The sequence below is a fragment of the Loxodonta africana genome, chromosome 21 (genome assembly GCF_030014295.1).
Source record: "Loxodonta africana isolate mLoxAfr1 chromosome 21, mLoxAfr1.hap2, whole genome shotgun sequence".
In the NCBI taxonomy this organism is placed as follows: domain Eukaryota; kingdom Metazoa; phylum Chordata; class Mammalia; order Proboscidea; family Elephantidae; genus Loxodonta; species Loxodonta africana.
Window position 1 is genome coordinate 19490898 of NC_087362.1, and position 20401 is coordinate 19511298.

The 20401-nt window shown below is 37.7% G+C and overlaps 1 protein-coding gene across 5 annotated transcripts in view; it reads left to right on the forward strand.

The window, feature by feature from the left end:
- Positions 1 to 20401, forward strand: part of LOC100664849 (probable ATP-dependent RNA helicase DDX60) — a 103731-nt gene that overhangs the window by 32208 nt on the left and 51122 nt on the right. For all 5 annotated transcript variants that reach the window (XM_064273583.1, XM_064273584.1, XM_064273585.1 and 2 more), the window contains 11 exons: positions 498 to 664; positions 1351 to 1509; positions 3064 to 3213; positions 5143 to 5262; positions 6662 to 6757; positions 9436 to 9551; positions 10359 to 10486; positions 10589 to 10698; positions 17296 to 17400; positions 17940 to 18068; positions 19139 to 19263. In XM_064273583.1, coding sequence (XP_064129653.1) covers positions 498 to 664; positions 1351 to 1509; positions 3064 to 3213; positions 5143 to 5262; positions 6662 to 6757; positions 9436 to 9551; positions 10359 to 10486; positions 10589 to 10698; positions 17296 to 17400; positions 17940 to 18068; positions 19139 to 19263 — 1405 coding nt within the window. The remainder of the gene's footprint in view (positions 1 to 497; positions 665 to 1350; positions 1510 to 3063; positions 3214 to 5142; positions 5263 to 6661; positions 6758 to 9435; positions 9552 to 10358; positions 10487 to 10588; positions 10699 to 17295; positions 17401 to 17939; positions 18069 to 19138; positions 19264 to 20401) is intronic.

A 20401-nucleotide genomic window follows, 5' to 3' on the forward strand; every position in this document is an offset into this window, starting at 1 on the left:
CTTATTTCAATCGCACGGAACCCTGGTAGCGCAGTGATTAAGTGGCTGCTAACCGAAAGGTCGGGGCAGTATCAAACCCACCAGCCACTCTGTGGGAGAAGGATGTGGTAGTCTGCTTCCACAAAGATTAGAGCCTTGGAAACCCTATGAGCGGTTCTACTCTGTCCTGTAGGGTCGCTATGAGTCGTAATTGACTAAATAGCAACGAGTTGTGGGATTTCTATTATGAACGGTGAAGGATTTCTTTTTTCTAAATACTTACACAGCTATTTCTCAGTTATCTGTGGAGATGATGAAACGTGGATAGTTTGCGCTTTAATTTTATTTTAGTCCTTAAGTTCAATCCTCTGTATTCTAAAGCCTCCATTAATATCAGTTAAACAGTAAGTTTAGTGAGGTCAGATTAATTGGTAGATGGAATGATGAATCATGGATAATTGAACATTTATTATTTTTGATGGTCTCCGTGACTGTTTTATTGTTTACTCCTTACCAAGGTAAAATCTCAAAAGATTTAAGTATCGCTGTTGAAGTGATGAAAAGGATCCACTCCTTGATGGATAAATACCCAGAACTTTTGCAAGAGGCAGATCATCAATTCATAGCCAAATGCCTTAAGTATCTAGGATTCGATGAGTTGGCAAGTTCTTTACATCCAACCCAGGTAATATTTTTAGAATACCTCCATTTCTAATACCCTAGAGTAATTATTAAAACCTGTTGCTGTTGAGTCGATTCCAACTCATAGTGACCCTGTAGGACAGAGTAGAACTGTCCCATAGGGTTTCCAAGGAGCGGCTGGTGGATTCGACCTGCCGACCTTTTGGTTAGCAAACTGTTGTGCCACCAGGGCTCTAGAGTAATTATTAGGCATATATAAAGTATCTGATAGTTGTTCGTTGTAGTTTTTTTTTTTTTTACAGAGAGTGTTTACTCTGAGTTTATAATCATTAGTAGTAACCTAGTTGCCCAAATATGAAGTAATATAGAACTAGAAAAATCTGAATAAATGTTTGCCTGGAAAAACATTAAATGCCAGACAAGCTCTGAACTCTTAAAACCAGTCCTGTACTTAATTCTGATAAGATATCTCAAAACTAATGTTATTCTTCAATAACCTAAACGTATCAGGTGGTAGCTGCCAGTACTGGGATGTAAATGATGAAAGTCTTAATGCCTGCTAATTTATTCTTAGTTAAGATGATGATTTAGGTGGTAAAGGATTTCTTCAATCAATGTTAAACATTTTGAAAGGTGGAAAACTGCTTTTGACACAGAAGATACACAGTAAAAATATTTTAATTACTTAAATGGCGGCATAATTTAAACTCACTTTAAAAAATAATTCAGATTTCAGGAGACGAGATAAAGGAGAAGAAAAAGAATAAATATTCAGTCGACATTGGACCTGTTCAGTTTCAGCTACAATTCATGGGCCATTATTTGATACGAGATGAGAGAAAAGATCCAGATCCCAGAATCCTGGATTTTATTCCTGACACATGGCAGGTAACCATGTGGAATGAAACATTCTGTCATTTTCCGATTAAGTGTAAACTCAATCGTTTCTCACTCTGGTGTCCCTACACATTGTGTTTGGCAGGAACTTCTTAATATTGTTTCATGCCATTGGAAATAATTATCATGGAAAATGTAAAATGTAGACCCTTCCTCCCCACTATTTAAAGAAAGTGAAACTTTTATTTAACACATAGAGCAATTCCTTGGAGGCACTTTGGTGGACTCATATATTTATGAAGTTCTGTCTGTGTCATTCAACCTTATCATTATGGAGCAGCCTCCAAATTTCACCTGTGTCAATAGGAGTTTATATTTAAATATATAAACAAGTATAGAGAAATTTGAGTAGTTTAAACAGTATAGACAGTTTAGCTATTTGCACACTGCACCTGTCACCATTGTAGCTATTCTTCTACAAGTGTATGTGAAATTAATATTGACATATAAAGTTTGGAATAAAATGGCGTGTTTCTGTATCAATCGAGCAATGTAAAAGTGCTGACAAATTGAAGATTTTTACTGATAATACATAGTTTCATGGGTTTAATCTAATAGACTTTCACATTCAGAATCTGACTTGACCTTTCTTCCGGTGATGACGGTGGAAAACCTTAAAAAATTCATGCTTCCTTTTCTTGAGTGGAGCCCTGGTGGCGCAGTGATGAAGAGCTACTGCTGCCAACCAAAATGCCAGCAATTTGAATCCACCAGACCCTTCTTGAAAACCCTATGGGGCAGTTCTGCTCTGTCCTATAGGGTCGCTATGAGTTGCAGTCGACTCGATGGCAGTGGGTTTGTTTTTTCCTTGAGCCTGAGGACCAAATTCCTCACTTCAGCCGTAGGACACAGGGCAGCCGAGCGGTCACCGTTACTTCCAGTCACATTGTAATTCTTTCAGTGCTCACTTCACTATGAGATGTGGCCGGGAGTGAACTAGATTGAAGAGGGCGTGTAGTGTGGGGAGCTGGGGTATTTTCCCATGTTCTCTACAGGATTATAATTCTTTGACTAGTCGTCATTTTGAATGATAAAAGCATAGGCTGAAGGGATAAGAACTTGTGAAGCACTCACTTGCCCTCCAGGGTAGGAACCTGGTATTCTTCCTTATAGAAGATAGGAGAGAGTAATAAAATTACTAATCTTTGATTTTTTTTTTTAACCTCAGCCATTTTTCACCATCAAAAAAATACATATTGGGTACTCGTTAGAATATAATGTCTCACAGCCAATCTACACTTGCTATATGACAAGTAATTACAAAAAAAAAATCCTTCCAATAAAAAATGATATTCAGTCGCACTCGCCATTTTTCAGATACAAAACTCAACTTCCACTTACTCAAAAAATAAAAATAAATTTTAAAAAAGCTGTCTTCTGAGAGAATGATGTGAGCTCTTCAGATTTTTGTAGAAATCTCTGTGTGTTTGCAGCATCCATTCTGTGTGCAGTTTGGAGAATTATGTTGAAAAGTATTAATTAGTAATTTGTTTTGTTAACACGCTGTTCACTTTCTTGACATAACTGGTGTTCTTCAACCTGCAGCGAGAGCTCCTGGATGTTGTAGATAATAACGAGTCAGCAGTGATTGTTGCCCCAACGTCCTCAGGCAAAACCTATGCCTCTTACTACTGCATGGAGAAAGTGCTGAAGGAGAGCAACGAAGGGGTGGTTGTTTATGTTGCACCTACAAAGGTAGAGCTCAAGCGATTATGGTTTTCCCCTCTCATTCCTTTTAAAATAATGCATAGAGTAATGTAGTGGATCCATTTCATTTTGTAACCTGCATTCTCTCCTTACAGTTTAAGGGGGCATATTAACACTTTGCTTAGAGCCGTGGTCCTATCTTTAGGTATTACGCTTGAATTGAGAGAAGTCTCGGTACTTCGTTGGGCAACGCTGAGAGTCACCTAAGTCCCTAACATTGACTCTGCGGGCTTTATGGGATATATCTGACAGGTTGTTGGGCGTTAGCAACTGGTCCTGGCTTGTCTCTCAAGCTGCGTTATTTTGTGCTATTTATTTCATGTCTAACAGGGCTTGATTTTGAACTTGAAAACAGAAAGCATGATCTTTGTCATTCAGGAGAAAGTCTGATTTACAGGAAGTATCAATTTATATATTCTCATTATCAACCTCTTGCATTTAATGAGGTTAAGGAGTCCTGGTAGAGCAGTAGTTAAAATGATTGACTGCTAACCGAAAGGTTGGTGGTTCAAAACCACCAGCAGCTCTGCGGGAGAAAGATGTGACAGTCTGCTTCAGTAGAGATTTATAGCCTTGGGAACCCTATGAGGTTGCTATGAGTTGGAATCCATTCGATGGCAGATTTAGTTGGGATGACTAATTCTTTCCATTTTAGTCTATAGAAAAATGTGCGGTGTTGAATGACTTGTGATTACTCCCAACCAAATTGAGCCATATGATTAGTTGAAATTAGTATTGTAGCTTTGATTATAGTTTTTTTGTTTTGATTTTCATGATTATTAGAGCAATAAGCACTCTTTGCAGGAAATTATTAAGATATATCAAGAAAAAAATTAAGATTATATAAGTGGAATTACTAAGTCAAATGCAATACATATTGCTAAATTACTTTCCTGAAAGTTTGAATCCATTTTTATTCCCACTGGAAGTATATGGTGGTGTCTATTCTCTTACCTTATCCAACATCCCTTATTACCATTTAAAATAAGTTTTTGCCATACTCATACACTGAAAACTGTTATTCATATTTAAATTCACATTTCTGTGATTACAGTGATACGGGCATCTTTATGTATGGTTTTTGAACATTAGGATTTCTTTGTGAGCTACTTATTAATGCATTTGCCCATTTTTCTTTTTGTTGGGGAAGGGTTGTTTTTCTGTTGATTTATCAGAACTTTGTATAATAAACACATTCACCCTTTCTCTGGCATAGATATAGCAAATATTTTTAACATGTATCCTTTTATCTTTTCACTGTATTTAAGGTCACTACAATTATAATAATAGTCAGATATTAATATCCCCACTTAGGGTTTCTGTGTGTGTGCTCAAATGAGAATATATGACAATGTCCACTTTATAGTACATTTATGGTTACATATTAAAATGTACATTTTCATCTATATAGATTTTTGGGAGGACTAAAATGGAAAATGGAGGGCTGTTCGTAGGTTTTCCCACGCTGACCAGGCTACCTGCCTGGCCTAAAGCATGGGCTAGTCATTCATTTAGATATTTAAATTGAAGAAGTCAAGGAGCCCCAAACACAGGAGCCACACATCTATCTTTGCTGTCCCTCACTTGACCTTCTGTAGAAGATTCAAGCTCATCTTTATGCCTCAGTCATCTAGACGTTCAGCTGTCTCTTCTCATGTGTGGGGTCCTTTCCTGTTCTTTCTTTTTGATGAAGCCATCTATTTTTTTTTTTTTTTCTTTCCATTTTACTCTAGATTGAGGTTTATCAATGAAGTTTATACTCTTAGTCAGGTATCTGAAAGAACACTTTTAGTGTAGATGAGTATTATTAATTTTCTGTGTTCGTGGAAGAACAGTTTTAGCAGATTCTGTGGCGGTCAGCTTTCACCTGTCTGTATTCTATTATGTTACTAACAGATCTCTTTCCTTGTCCATCAGGCCCTTGTTAATCAAGTGGCAGCAACTGTTGAGAATCGTTTTGCCAAAAACCTACCAAGTGGTGAAGCTCTGTGTGGTGTTTTTATAAGGGATTATCGTCATGACGCCCTCAACTGTCAGGTAGGGTATATTAATTAATGACTTTATTATCAAATTATGGTACAGTACTTACATAGCTCTTTCACTAGGATTTCAACATCTTCACAAGGCTGTATGACATCATTTCCGACCGACTAAATTGCTTCAGAGAAAATTTAATATCGCTGCATTCCAAAGAATGAGAGATAGAACTCATCTTTCCCTGACGACGCTTACATTTTGAATTCAGATTTCAGTAAACGCTCACTGCATCTTGGCTTATAAATGGATTCAAAGTTATATGGAAGTCCCAATAAGCAATAAGAAAATTAACAAACACCAGTTTCCAATCATAATTTCTTCTTCTTGATAAGTCAAAAATGTTGTATTACTGATATTATACTTAGTGTCAGGTAAATCATAGAGAAATACAGATTTTCCTTAGTAAACCCCAAGGTAAAACGAAGACTCAACAAAACAAGGGCTATAGTACATTGTGTGGTAGACACAAAGATGTGCTGTCCAGATCACCCTTCAAGGAAGACTTGCTGCCCAGCTATGGGAAGTGTGGTCAGGACAGATACTAGCTGTCAGCTCTCCCAGGTCTGCCTCAGAAGTCCTGAGCTAGGCAGGGGTATAAAAATCTGGCCATAGTGCCTTGGTATGGGACAGCTCTGACAGGCAATACTCCAGTACTCTAAGCCGGGGTGACCAAGGCTTTGTCAGGCCTGCTTTACAGTTTGACTTCTCTTCTGCCCCAACTTTTAATAGTTGTTGATCCTTAATGAACGTCTTGCATCCCAAATTCCATCTCAGAGTCAAGTTTTAGAGAACCAAATTTAAGACAATTAACCATTTCTATTCATAACATTCTGAATAATCATACATTTAAGAATTTAAACTTCAGAGCTGGCATTTTACTGTTTTTGACCTACGAAAGTTGCGATTTCATATTTTTCAAACTAATACATCACAATTTTAATGAAACTCGTTTTCAGAGGCATTATTATATTCTAAGGTCGTGGGTGGTGCAAATGGTTTTCAGTTGATTGCTAAACAAAAGACTGGCAGTTTAAACCCACCCAGTAGTGCCATGAAAGGAATGCTTTGCTCTCTGCTTCCTTAAAGATTATACCCAAGAAAACCGTATGGAGCAGTTCTACTCTGTAACTCCTAGGGTCACCATGTGTCAGAATTGACTTAACCGCAGTGGGTTTGGTTTTAGTATTATATCCTATTAGCAGGTCTTCTCTGTCCTGCAGGGTCACAATATATTGGAATTGACTCAACGGCAATGGGTTTGGTGTTTTTGTTTTTCAGTAGGTATAATCAGGAACTCATAAACTTTTTTTTTTTTTTTTTTAGATATGTGTATTCATATAACTGTCTGCCTATAGTAAGTGCTGACAAATGTTAGTTCACACAATATTATTACTTTTAGGTACTTATTACAGTGCCTGCCTGCCTTGAAATTCTGCTCATTGCTCCTCATCGCCAAAAATGGGTAAAAAAGATCAGATATGTTATATTTGATGAGGTATGTTTGGTGTTTATTTCTCTGTGTTGATGTTCTATTGTGAGTGTGTGCTATAATGAGGATTTTTGGTGCTTCAGGATATCAGGCCCCTTGGTCAAGGTTCAGGTTGGAGGGGGACTTCCTTTGGAACTATCTCCCCAGTAAATTACAATCAATCTTCTTGTTCCATTTTCCTATTGTGACTCCATAGGGTAATCAGTATACTCTGTAGATCTTCATATGAGAGAGGAACTTTTCATTGATGATTCCTGTTTCAAGGGACAATAATTCACCCACCATGTCATAAATTTCCATGGATATGGATTTCAAAACCCAATCTTTGATCTCTAAGGCACAGAATATTGGTTTACAATTGCCAACAATATTGGCAATTATGTAATTTATATCATGGGTCATGGTCCCAACAGAGAATGAATTGCAAGTTCAAAATTCAAGAATTCAAGAAGGGTGTTTTTTAAAAGGTATGTGTACGAGGGAAATTATAAGAGGTAGTTCTGTAATTCAGAACTTGTAGCTTACCCCTAATCCTAAAAGGATGAGGTGAGGAAGCAGTTACTGAAATTCAAAAGGGGGTTCCTGCTGAATTGACCGTATTATGAGGCACTCTTCTTACCTTGGTTGATATATACAACCAGATCAAGGTAATCTTCCAGTTAGGGAGCCAAGGGAATAAAGACCTCAACTTCATTCACCCCCTTCCTCTGATCAATTGCCAGCATTCTCCATTGGCCAAATCCAATAGAAACAGAGAGTATGGGAGCACTTTTCAGGTAATCCTTATAGGTCAGTTTCCCTGGGTGGAGAGAGCAAGGTGGAAATTTATAGGGACAAATAGAAGATACTTAGCACAGCTATAAAGCAGCATTACTAACAATATTTACTCAAAGTGATTCAACACATTAAAAATGTTTGTTCCTTTGCTACAAGGTTTTTTCAGCTTAAAGGGCAAATAGATGACAAACCTCTATTTAATTTACCTTTTTATTGTTTTATACTTTGGAGCTACCACATAGTAGCAAATAATACTTTTTGATTTGTTTGATTCTGAATTGATTTGTTCAATCCCGAATAACTCCTTGTATTAGTTATTTTTGGTTAATCTGTGTAAATTGTTTCCTGAAGGCCTCGAATATTCCTTAAAAAAAAAAAAAAAAAGCAAAACAAAAACAACTTTGTCTTTGCAATCTGGAACCTTGAATTGTAGTCTAATGTCAAAACTCTGAAGTGATATGAAATTGGATACTCTCAGTTTTCCCAATTTTATATAAGAGTAAATCTGATGGGTTTCGAAGGTTAATATCGGGTCCATCAGAGTCAGAGAAACATGCTACCTAGTACGAAGCCTAAGGTTGGTATTCAGCAAGTGGTATATTATCTGGCCAGGACAAAGCCAATGAGTAGTGGAAATATTATTATTTTTTGTATTATTAGGCTCCTCTGAGAGTAAGCCCTTTTCAGTTGATTGTGAGGTGTCCTAATCTGTTTTAACAAACACCACATTTGAGAATCTTCCCTGAATCTACTTCAGTTTGCTCTGTTCGGTCAAAAGGCGTTCATTCCTTTATTCAGGAAATATTTATAGGGTATCGTCTCAGCATCAGGCACTGTGTCAGCACTGGGGGTACCCACATGTAAGGCCACAGTTTAACTGAGAAGGAGGCATTAAACTAGTAAGCACACACGTGACTTTATTAGTCCACATTGGGCTATACTGTGAAGAGAAAGAGCAGGCTGTGATGACTGCAATAATGGCAGGGTGGGCTAGGGAGGACATCCAGACTGGGTGATCAGAAAAGTGTTCCCTAGACGTTAACGTTAAGCTGAACTCAATAGATTAAGTGGCAGTAGCCTGAGTAAGAGGGAGGGTAACAGCATTTTGAGCATAGGAAACAATATATGTGTGAAAACAAGTAGAAAAGCAACAAAGCAAAAGCCAGTATGCCTGGAGCAGATTAAATGTGGTGAAGAGTGGCTTGAAATGAAGCTAGAAAGTTAAGCAGGGGTCAAATTATGTCAGGCATTACATGTCCCGTTAAGGGATTTGTAAGGAAACCCTGGTGGCATAGTGATTAAGAGTTTGGCTGCTAACCAAAAGGTCAGCAGTTCAAATCTACCAGGTGCTCTTTGGAAATCCTATGGGGCAGTTCTGTTCTGTTCTACAGTGTCCCTATGAATCGAAATCGACTCAGTGGCAACAGGCTTTGGTTTTTTCGTAAAGAGTTTGTATTTAGTTCCATGTGTAATGGGATGATACTAAGCAAATTTAAATAGGGCCATGAACCGATCTATATTTGTCTTTTAAACCTGTCATTATGGTTGTGTTTGAAGAATGTAGGGGGCAGGAATAGAGGCAAGGACAGCAGCCAGGATATTGTGGTAGAGGTAAGACATAATGGTGGCTTGATTAGAAATGGAGATGGAGAGGAATACATAAATGTGAAAAAAAATTCTGTAAGTAAGAAAAAGAGGAATTTGCGATGGATTGGCTAAGGGGATTGTAGAAAATTTAGGTGTCAAAATTTTTTTATTGCCCGAATCTGCCAATATTTATTTAATTTTGGCATGGGTAATCAAAGGTAACTGGGGAACTATGAATGAGTATTTCAGGTTTCCATGTCTTATTTTCACTTATAATTTTTAAGTCAGCTTTTCAACTGAGAACTTCTTTTCTTTAATAGGTCCATTGTCTTGGTGGAGAAATTGGAGCAGAAGTCTGGGAGCACCTCCTTGTCATGATCCGATGTCCCTTTTTGGCTCTTTCAGCTACAATAAGCAACCCAGAACATCTCACTGAGTATGTATTGGTCCCACTTGGGACGGAATGCTTATCTATTTTGAATGTTTGAGTTTTATGTTTTCTATATGGATTCTGAAGAGTTTCATAACTTTTAAGTGAATTTTTTAACTCTTATCTCTTCGTCTGCAAAGAACAGAGCCCCTCTATTGTATCCTGGCAGGTGCTGACCAAAGTCATCCTCTATAAAGAAAAATCCAGGACTCCCCCAGCCAGATCTGAAATTGAGTAGGAAATACTCCCTCATATTCAGAAATGGTTCATCAGAAATGATATATTTTTCTTTGTCCTTCACCAAGAAATAAAGAATAAAATGGCGTAATGACATCCTCAGCCATGGACCCTGAGTTTTCTTCATACGACTCTCAGTTGTAGAAGATAGAAAAATAGCAAATCCTTATTAGTTGACAGTGACAGATTATTTTGTCACAGAGCTTGATTTTTTTTTTTTCCTCTAGTCATATTTTTTTTTAGTCATAATAATAATTATAGCAAAGACACCAATAAGGCTTTCTCAGTACCAGGTACTATTCTAAGTGCTTTGCATGTATTAATTTATCTTGTGTATCTGACAATCTTAATGGAAAATGAGGCTCAGAGAGGTAAAGTGACTCGACCAAAAGAGCCACAGCTCATAGATAAGGAAGCTGAGATTCAATCTCGGGTGGTCTGACTCCAGAGCCTTATTCTCTTAAGTATAAATGTAAGGCACATAAGATTTATTTATTTATTTTTAAATTATTTAATTTCCTGTGAAAGAACTCCCTGTTCTGCCTAAATAATACGGAAATGTATTTTTTTGGTAAGGTGGCTACAATCAGTAAAGAGATACTGGAAGCAGATGGACAATGTAATTGGAAAAAGTACTGCTTCAAAAAGAAAGAACTCTCACAAAGACTCCTTGCAGATAAAGCAATCGTATAAAGTTAGACTTGGTATGTTTGGTACATCCATAAGCGTTTTTATATTTTACTTAAAAATGATTCTAGCCATTGCATGCCAGTTGATTTGTAAATACCTTGTGTTTCATGTTTTAGTTCTCTATGGAGAGCGATACAATGATTTAGAGAAGCACATATGTTCCGTGAAAGACGACGATGTTTGTTTTGATCACTTTCACCCGTGCGCTGCCCTCACAGCAGAGCATGTAAGTAATACTTTAGCCATGTTTATTCTGAGTAATATAAATATTTAGTGTATGTATCGACTGGACAGCACTGGGTTTGGTTTTGGTTTTATCATAATTGAAAAGCTGTCTGATTCTCATCAGAACTGCAAGAAAAAAATACCCCACAATGGATATTTTAACCTTAGTTTTAAGGGTACCTGTACCCAGGATGGTCTTCATAGTTTTCATTGGTTTCTCAATAGTGTCTGAATCCACACAGCCTGAAAATGACTAAAATTTTTTACTCTGAATCCTGTGGTTAATTTTCCTTATTTCCGGACATTGTTTTTGTCCACTTTCCTTCTGGCAGCACCCATGTCTTTCTGTCCACCTCTCTGCCTATGACTGTTCCTTCAGTGGTATTGTGAGGTGTCATGGAATCGATTCTGACTCATAGTGACCCTGTTTGACAGACTGGGTTTCCTAGGCTGTAGTCTTTATAGAAGCAGATCCCCAGGACTTTCTCTCAAAAAGCCACTGGGTGAGTTCAAACAACTAACTTTTTGGTTAGCAGCTGAGCACTTAACTGTTGTGCCACCAGGGCTCCTTCCCTTCAGTGTGGCTCCAACTTTGCGTGAACATCACCTAGTATATATGAGAATCTGGTCACTGTAAGTTAGTTTAAACAAGATAAGGCACTTCTAACATAACAATCGCAATGTAATTTTTTGCTGGTGGAACAATAAAGCGGAGGCCTTAAGAGGGTGTCGTTTGTGGTACTGGGGTGTGAATGGGGGAAGATTCGTTAATGTTTATTGCATATCTTTTGATACTTCCTGTGTCGTTTGATATTTTCTCCATAGACTCCTTCACTATTGCAACTGGAGGCTTGAATTTTTTCTTCAGTTCTTTCAGCTTGAGAAACGCCAAGCGTGTTCTTCCCTTTTGGTTTTCTATCTCCAGCTCTTGGCACATGTCGTTATGCTTTACTTTGTCTTCTCGATCTGCCCTTTGAAATCTGTTCAGTTCTTTTACTTCATTATTTCTTCTTTTTGCTTTAGCTGCTCAACTTTTGAGAGCAAGTTTCAGAGTCTCCTCTGACATCCATCTTAGTCTTTTCCTTCGTTCCTTTTTTTCCCATGACCTCTTGCTTTTTTCATGTATGATGTCCTTGATATCATTCCACAACTCGTCTGGTCTTCAGTCACTAGCGTTCAGTGTGTCAAATCTGTTCTTCAGATGGTCTCTAAATTCAGGTTGGATATACTCAAGGTCATATTTTGGCTCTCGTGGACCTGCTCTGATTTTTTTCGGTTTCAGCTTGAACTTGCATATGAGCAATTGATGGTCTGTTCCACAGTCGGCCCCTGGCCTCGTTCTGACTGATGATATTGAGCTTTTCCATCGTCTCTTTCCACAGATGTAGTCAATTTGATTCCTGTGTGTTCCATCTGGTGAGGTCCATGTATATAGTCATCATTTATATTGGTGAAAGAAGGTATTTGTAATGAAGAAGTCGTTGGTCTTGAAAAATTCTATCATTCCATCTCCGGCATTGTTTCTATTGCCAAGGCCATGTTTTCCAACTACCGATCCTTCTTTTTGTTTCAGACTTTCACATTCCAATCACCAGTAATTATCAATGCATCTTGATTGCATGTTCGATCAATTTCAGACTGCAGCAGCTGATAAAAATCTTCAATTTCTTCATCTTTGGCCTTAGTGGCTGGTACGGAAATTTAAATTATAGTCATGTTACCTGGTCTTCCTCTTGGGTGTATGGATATTATCCTATCACTGAGAGCGTTGTACTTCAGGATAGATCTTGAAATGTTCTTTTTGAACACCACCACCATTCCTCTTCGCGTGGTCATTCCCAGCATAGTAGACTGTATGATTGTCTGGTTCAAGATGGCCAATACCAGTCCATTTCAGCTCACTAATGCCCAGGATATCGATGTTTATGCATTCCATTTCATTTTTGACGGTTTCCAATTTTCCTAGATTCATACTTCGTACATTTCAGGTTCCTATTATTAATGGATGTTTGCAGCTGTTTCTTCTCATTTGAGTCATGCCACATCAGCAAATGAAGGTCCCGAAAGCTTTACTCCATCCACGTCATTAAGGTCAACTCTACTTTAAGGAGACAGCTCTTCCCCAGTCATCTTTTGAGTGCCTTCCAACCTGGGGGGCTCATCTTCCAGCACTGTATCAGACAATGTTCCACTGCTATTCATAAGGTGTTCACTAGCTAATGCTTTTCAGAAGTAGACTGCCGGGTCCTTCTTCCTAGTCTGTCTTAGTCTGGAAGCTCAGCTGAAACCTGTCCTCCATGGGTGACCCTGCTGGTATCTGAATACCAGTGGCATAGCTTCCAGCATCACAGCAACATGCAAGCCCCCACAGTACGACAAACTGACAGACGTGGGTGTAACAATGAGCTCAAGCATAACAACAATTGTAAGGATGGGGTAGGACTGGGCAGTGTTTTGGTGTTGCGCATAGGGTCTCTATGACTCAGAACCGACTCCGTGGCACCTAACAACAACAACAATATTGCATAACTATCTTTCATCTTACTCCTGTGACTAGGTCGTTCAGGCTCTCCTTGCCTCTCAAAGAGATAGTGACATTCATCAGTAGTTTAGCTGACTTCCTTTTAAGACCTAGTAGCAGGTTAAATATATTCTTAATTCTCCTGGCAGGTTGTTGTTGTATGCCGTGGAGTTGATTCTGACTTGTACCAACCCTATAGGGCAGAGTAGAACTGCCCTATAGCGTTTCCTAGGCTGTAATCTTTACGAGAGCAGATCACCAGATCTTTTCTCCTGCGGAGCGACTGGTGGGTTTGAACCACTGATCTTCTGGTTACCAGGCAAGCACTTAACATTGGCCACCAGGGTTCCTTGCTGGCAGATTAATCCTTCTAAAATATAATTCTGATCTAGGCAAGCCTTCAATGGCTTTCCTCTGGAAAAGGATAAATGTACAACTTTTTGGCTTGACATCGAAGGTCTTCTGTGGCCTGGCCCCAATCTCCTTTCCACACATGCACTTGATATATTTTAGTGCTAGAAGCCCTCATGCTATGTATTGTGCCTGGAATATTTCATCCCAGAGTCCACTGCCAGTTGTCCAGATCCTATTAATCTCCCATGACTTTTCTCCTCCCTCCCTTTCTTTCTTTCTTTCTTTCCCTTCCTTTCTTTCCTCCTCTGTTCCTTCCTTTCTCTTTTACTTTTTTCATATATGTTACCTTCTTCCCTCTCTTTCTTCCTTCCCGATATCCAGCAATTATCTCGTTTCATCCATTGGTTATCTTATTTTCATCTGTATCTGACGTTTTAACTGCATATTTTTAAAAGTTACGTGTTCTCCTTAGGATGGTTCAAGGCAGGTTGTCTTTAAGCAGCTCTGAGTACAGTGGTGTAGAGTTTGGCAGGATTATCACTTCGGTACAAGTGCCTTTCCTGTCTTCTCACTGGCTATTTATGGAACAACTGGAAAGTGACAGATCTGCTGCAGTGTGCCCTGAACCCATATGACTTCTGCGAAGGCCCTGCTGTTGCATGAGAATTCGTAAGACTTCTAGACTTTTGTGGCAGGAATAGCAGACAAAAACAAAGGCTCAGGCATTACATTATGGTTTGACAGCTGTGGTTAAGTGTGTGTAGCATTGACCTTTTCTAAAGTAGTAGCGATAAAAAGTAGGTAGACCTCTCCAAATGAGTAAACAATTGCTGATCTTACGTTGTGTACTGCAGATTAATATGAAAGAGCTGAGAGGCAAGTAAAAGAATAAACTATGGCAACATGAAGAAAAGCACCTTCTACCTTGGTCCTCTCTTCTGTACCTCTCTCATGGGAATGGTTTCAGAAGAGAAGGGTTGGGACAGGATGAGTGAGCTGGCCTTAATCCAGCTGTGGTGAGGGATTGCCTTCAGTCCATGTGTGACTTGTTCCTGGACAAAGAGCAGAGTTGTTTGGCCTTTATCACCAATTATGATGCAGTACAGGAACAGCTGCTTGGCTCTGGAGAGAGGTCAGCCCTGGGCAGACCCTGAAATAACTGCTGTGTGTCTCTTCCTGCTCAGTTTGGAGCAATGCTTGTCACCACATATAAGATTAGGATCAATATGGTTTGCAAAAAGAGCGTCATGCTATAATACAATTGTGTTCATGAGTGAAGAATAGTAGACATCTATGAACTTTTATTTACCTTCCTTTTCTACCTAGACTGGCTTAAGTTTTGCCAGCTCCTTAGGTACTGTGTGGGAAACCCAGGTAGCATAGTGGTTAAGTGCTACAGCTGCTAACCAAAGGGTTGGCAGTTCGAATCCACCAGGTGCTCCTTGGAAACTCTCTGGGGCAGTTCTACCCTGTCCTATAGGGTCGCTATGAGTCAGAATCGACTCGATGGCACTGGGTTTGGTTTTTGATAGGTATTGTGTAGGGAAGGGCAGCGGAATTAAATTCCTAGCTTTTAACCGTAGAATTATTAAACTGACTTTAAAAATTAAAAACCGTAAGTGGAAAATTAATTAATTTGATTTGATCGAAGCATCAGCCATGTGCCAGGCATTTTACTAAACCTGTTACCTAGATTACCTAATTTAATCCTCACAATAAAGCTGTGGCATAGGAAGCATTATCCCTCATTTTAGAAATAAGGAAACTCAGGCCTCTGTAAAAAGCTAAGAGACCTTAAGAAATTGAAAGCACTCTAGTAACCAAAACAGAAGATTTATATGTTAAACATCATGATAATTCTTATAAAACACATAATAATTTATTTTAGTTAGAATAAGTAACATTCTTCAAGTGATTCTAAAAGAAAAAATTGCCGTCATTCCTAAACAGTATCTGCATTTATCATTCTGGTATAATGTGGTCTTTGCCATCTAGCTAGCTTTAAGTGCTCAAACTGGGATGCTAAATGATAACTCCATCCATTTATTTGCATGCTTTAGTTTAAAAAAGTTTAAAAAGCGTTTGCTGATGTATTAATCTTGTTTGCTCCTTCCACAGTCTGTAAGTTGGAAGTGCAGATATTTTCATTCCTACATTGTGGATGAGAAAATAGCAGTTAGAACTGAAATTAGAATAGACATTCTAACCTGAACTCTTCTGTACTTTCCATTCTACCAAACATCATCTCCATCTTTTTTTTTCCAACTGCGTTGTGTTTGGAGTGGATTCTTTAGCTCAGAATTTCCAAGTGTGTGTTTCATAGACTGTTAATAGCTATTTATTAAAACCAGCGTCTTACTGTCAAATCATTTTGAGAAGAAATCTGCATACTATAGTTCCTTCTTTGAGATTTTAACGTTTCCAATGAGAAGTCTTGAAAAAGCCTGTTTAATAGAGCACCAGTGAAATTCCTTCCCTTTTCTTAAAGAAGGTCGTTGTTGTTAGATACTATCGAGTTGGTTCTGACTCACAGCAGCCCCATATACAACAGAGTGAAACACTGCCCAGTCCTGCGCCATCTTCACAATAGTTATGCTTAAGGACATAGCTGCAGCCACTGTCAGCCCACCTCATTGAAAGGTCCTCTTCTTTTTCTCTGATCTTCTACTTTACCAAGCATGATGTCCTTCTCCAGGGACCGGTCTCTCCTGATAACATGCCCAAAGTACGTGAGATGGAGTCTTGCCATCCTTGCTTCTAAGGTGCATTCTGGCTGTACTTGTTTTGAAGAATACTTATTAACATTTCAGGGATCATGGTGTCACACAAAATTGATTCATAATAGTAGAGGTTGAAACCCGCAGAAGATACTACATGTAAACTTTTTGAGAACAGGAATTTTTAATTTCCATCTTAAAATATGTGTAGATGAAATGAATGGTAAACACATCCAAAAGGCTTAAGGCAGAACCAAATCAGTGATCTGGTGAGAAGTTTCTTTGCATGTCTAAAGATGGTCTTAGAGTCTTGTCTTGAAGTTGGCCTAGCTCTTATCTTTGAACTTAAACAAATAAGCTTTGCACTTTGAGCCTGGCCTAAAAAAAAAAAAAAAGCCTGGTACCCATAAATTCACTGGGTGGTGCCAATGGTTAAGCACTTGACTACTTACTGAAAAGTTGGTGGTTCAAATTCACCCACAGGTGCCTTGGAAGACAGGCCTGCTGGTCTGTTTGCAAAGGGCATAGCCTTAAAAACCCTATGTAGTTGCAGCTCTACTCTGACAAGCATGGGATTGCCATGAGTCGGAATAGACTTGATGGCAACTGGGTTTTTCGGTGCCCATAAACACAAAGACTCATCGTCATCATTGAGCTGATTTCAGTTGCAGTTATAGGGTATCAGTTGCATCTGCTTGTCTAAACCAAGTCCACATTTCTTCCAGCTATCTGGTAACCTGTTTTGAGTTCTAAAGGCAGTTCATAGAGAATTAGCTGAGCTAAAGAAAACATAAAATGTTTTTGATGGGCATTTGGGGTTTTTCTACGTTAGTGTCTCAGGGGTCCTCCTGGTCAGTGTTTTGTTAGCATTTGGCACCTACCAGCATTTGAATATTTTAATTTAGTGTCCTTTGATATCTTTGGGTTCACGGATAGTGGCTACGAGCAAAGGATAGGATGTAAGACTAAATAAAGAGTAAAAAGTTTCCTTTTATTTTAAACACAGATTGAAACGTATGGGTTCCCATCTGATCTTAGCCTTTCACCTCGAGAAAGCCTCCAGCTTTATGACACCATGGTTCAAGCCTGGAAAACTTGGCCCAGAGCCCAGGTAAGTAATAACCATGGAAATGAATTTAAATCGATGCGATTAAAGAGGATGGTAACGTTCCTCTTCAGAAAAACCAACCCTCACCCTTTCTAATCACTTCAACCTGATCTTTTTTTAAAATGATCGGTGACCCCTTTGCCAAATAAGTGGCCTCTTCTCAGACATTGTTCTTAACATTTTATGTTTGATTTTAATGGGGTGGAACACCATTGAATCCCGACTGTATTCCTTCTTTCGATTTCCGCGATACATACTTCAGGGCCCTCTACCTCTTGGATTTGTATTACTTCATTTTCTTTCACTGAATTCTCCTTCCTCTCTGCTCTGCTTGCTGTCAGCTCTCACCTTCTCCTTGGCCTTGCTCTACATTTTGTCCTTTGGAGAGTTCCTCCATCTTAGTATGCAGGAAAGGTAAGAAGAAGCTCAACAGCTTCTACCCTTAAAGAAGCTTGTGATGTTGTTAATAAAACACACAATTGAGAGACATCTGTGGATGTTCTTGCGTGATTTTCTTTAATTCTGTGGTGTTTGTTTTCAAGGAACTGTGTCCAGAGAAATACATTCATTTTAAGAACAAAATAGTCATTAAAAAGTTGGATGCTAGAAAATATGAAGAGAGCTTAAAGGCAGAATTAACAAACTGGATTAAAAATGGCAATATAGAGGAGGTAATTTTCACACATGTTTTGGGCAGAGCACTCTGTATTGTTGTTGCATTGTGTTGTTCAGATAATACGATTTTCTGTTTTTTCTTTTAATCTTTAATTTTCATTGTAGGAGTTTAAGCTGAAATGTACAGTCTGGTGATTCTGAGGTAGGGGAAAAAAGACAATGAGAGAGAGGAGCAGAGCTGATCCTTTTTGCATTGGCAGTAGTGTGACTAGTCTCAGAATGGTAGCTGAGGATGATTTTTTACTCCTTTCTCTTTTTGTGTCAGAGTGTGGATTTAAAAATTTTTTATTTCAAGTTGTAGGAGCTATTTGTATATTAGAACCTTAACCCAGAGCCATCTTAGTTATGAGTATTTATTTTAAGTAGGTTGATGGTCTTTACATTTTTATTTTACTCTATTGTTACAATCTGAGTTTTCCTAGAAAATTGGACTGTGTATATGCCACATATATCAGACTTTTCTCATATAAGCGTCCATTATTTTTAATTTAGAAAACCTCTTCCCATCCAGAGACAAGTTAGTGCAAGTAACTTGTATTTTCTTCTAATTATTTTGTCATTAAAAACAACACCAACAATGACAAAACCTGTTAAATGTATTTGGAAGTTATTTTTCTGCACAACAGGAATAAACTTTAATTCTGTCCTGCAGAACCAACATCATTAACTGAACAGTCCTTCTCTTGCTGACTGATTTTTGCTACCTTAAAAAATTACATGTAGAAAAATATGGGAACAGTTAAGATTGATGGTTGAACAACATGACAAACATATTTAATGTTACTGAATTGTACATGTCAAGATTGTTGAAATGGCAACTGTTTTGTTATGTACATATTTACCACAATAAAAAATTGCATGTCAATGTGATATTTAGTGTATAATATATGTACATATATGTATTTTTTTAGTGTATTGGTTTGTCCATTTTCATCATATACTTTCATAAGACTATTTTAAGGAGCCAAAGAAACATAAGTCAGACAATTATGAAAATTTTAGCTAAAAATATTAGTTTTTTTCTTTGTTATACAGAACTTAAGTCATTTTTTTTTCACTGCTGCAGGCCAAAATGGTACTGTACGATCTTAGTTCGGGTATAACTGATAGTACAGACATCACGGAACAAATGTTTCCACTTCTTGTTGAAAAGCTAAGGAAATTGGGGAAGTTACCTGCACTATTTTTTATGTAAGTTACTTAATTTGTTTTTGTTTGTAATTTCTATTAGACTCATTCTGTTAAAGTGAGTAGAGTTATAGAAACGTTAGTTTTATAATCTACAATTCAGTACCATTTAGAGTGCTTGTGAACGGTTAAAGATCTTATTTTAGAAAGCATACCTTTTGAGCTCAATTCTTGTAAAATATTTTTACTTGTGCTATTAGAAATTATTTCATTTGCTACCCCATTTTTTGTTTTCTTTTTACTGTAAACTTGTATTTTTATTTAGGTCTTATTAATTTTCAGTAATGCCTAGGTTATTAAAAAAGCAAATTGAATGTATATGCACACAAATATCACACATGAAATTAAAGCATCCTCATAATTTGCTTGATATTTATTAGCAGGGTATGTTTTCGTTTTTAGTTATAAAACTGTGCCCTAGAAGCACTGATTCCTTGCCAAGTTTTATATAACACAGAATTACTTAGAATGTAATTGTCCAGTTTCAAAAGTGGAAAGTGTAATTTATTAAATAGACAACACCCTACCAATGATGCTGTATTACTAATTACCTTATATCTGTTTACATGTGAGCATATATATCATTAAGCTTTGCCACCTAAACAAGATTCTGTGACTTTATTTTATATGAAGCTTTCATGACTTAATGCAGTTTTGAAATTATTGATAGTAAGGAAAGTCTTCTGATCCCAGACTATGTTTAAAGGTTATTCCAGTGTATAGAATGTTATCCATTCTAGAGTATTATTGAGACAAAGAATAAATAATTGTTTACTCTCAGGAAGTTACAGTGCTCACCTACGTAACTTTCTGGCATGGTTATGGATTTTAGTTAGAAACAAAAGCAATCTTGTACCTCTGGGATATTTCTATTTCTGTAAAATAGAAATCCCAAAAGAACCAGGTTCGTTAGTCACATATTTATACACACTAAAAATATTTAAAAAGTAAAATATTACACAAAAACGGTAAAGATTTGATTTTACTCAGAGAATTAGATCTTGGCACATTTGTATGAAATTTTGGATTCTTCACAAAACATATGAAAATTCTTGCTCTTAGGCAGCTTGATTTATTCCTAAGCAGCCTGGGTGCCACAATAGTTAAGCGCTTGACCGCTAACTAAAGAGTTGGCATTTTG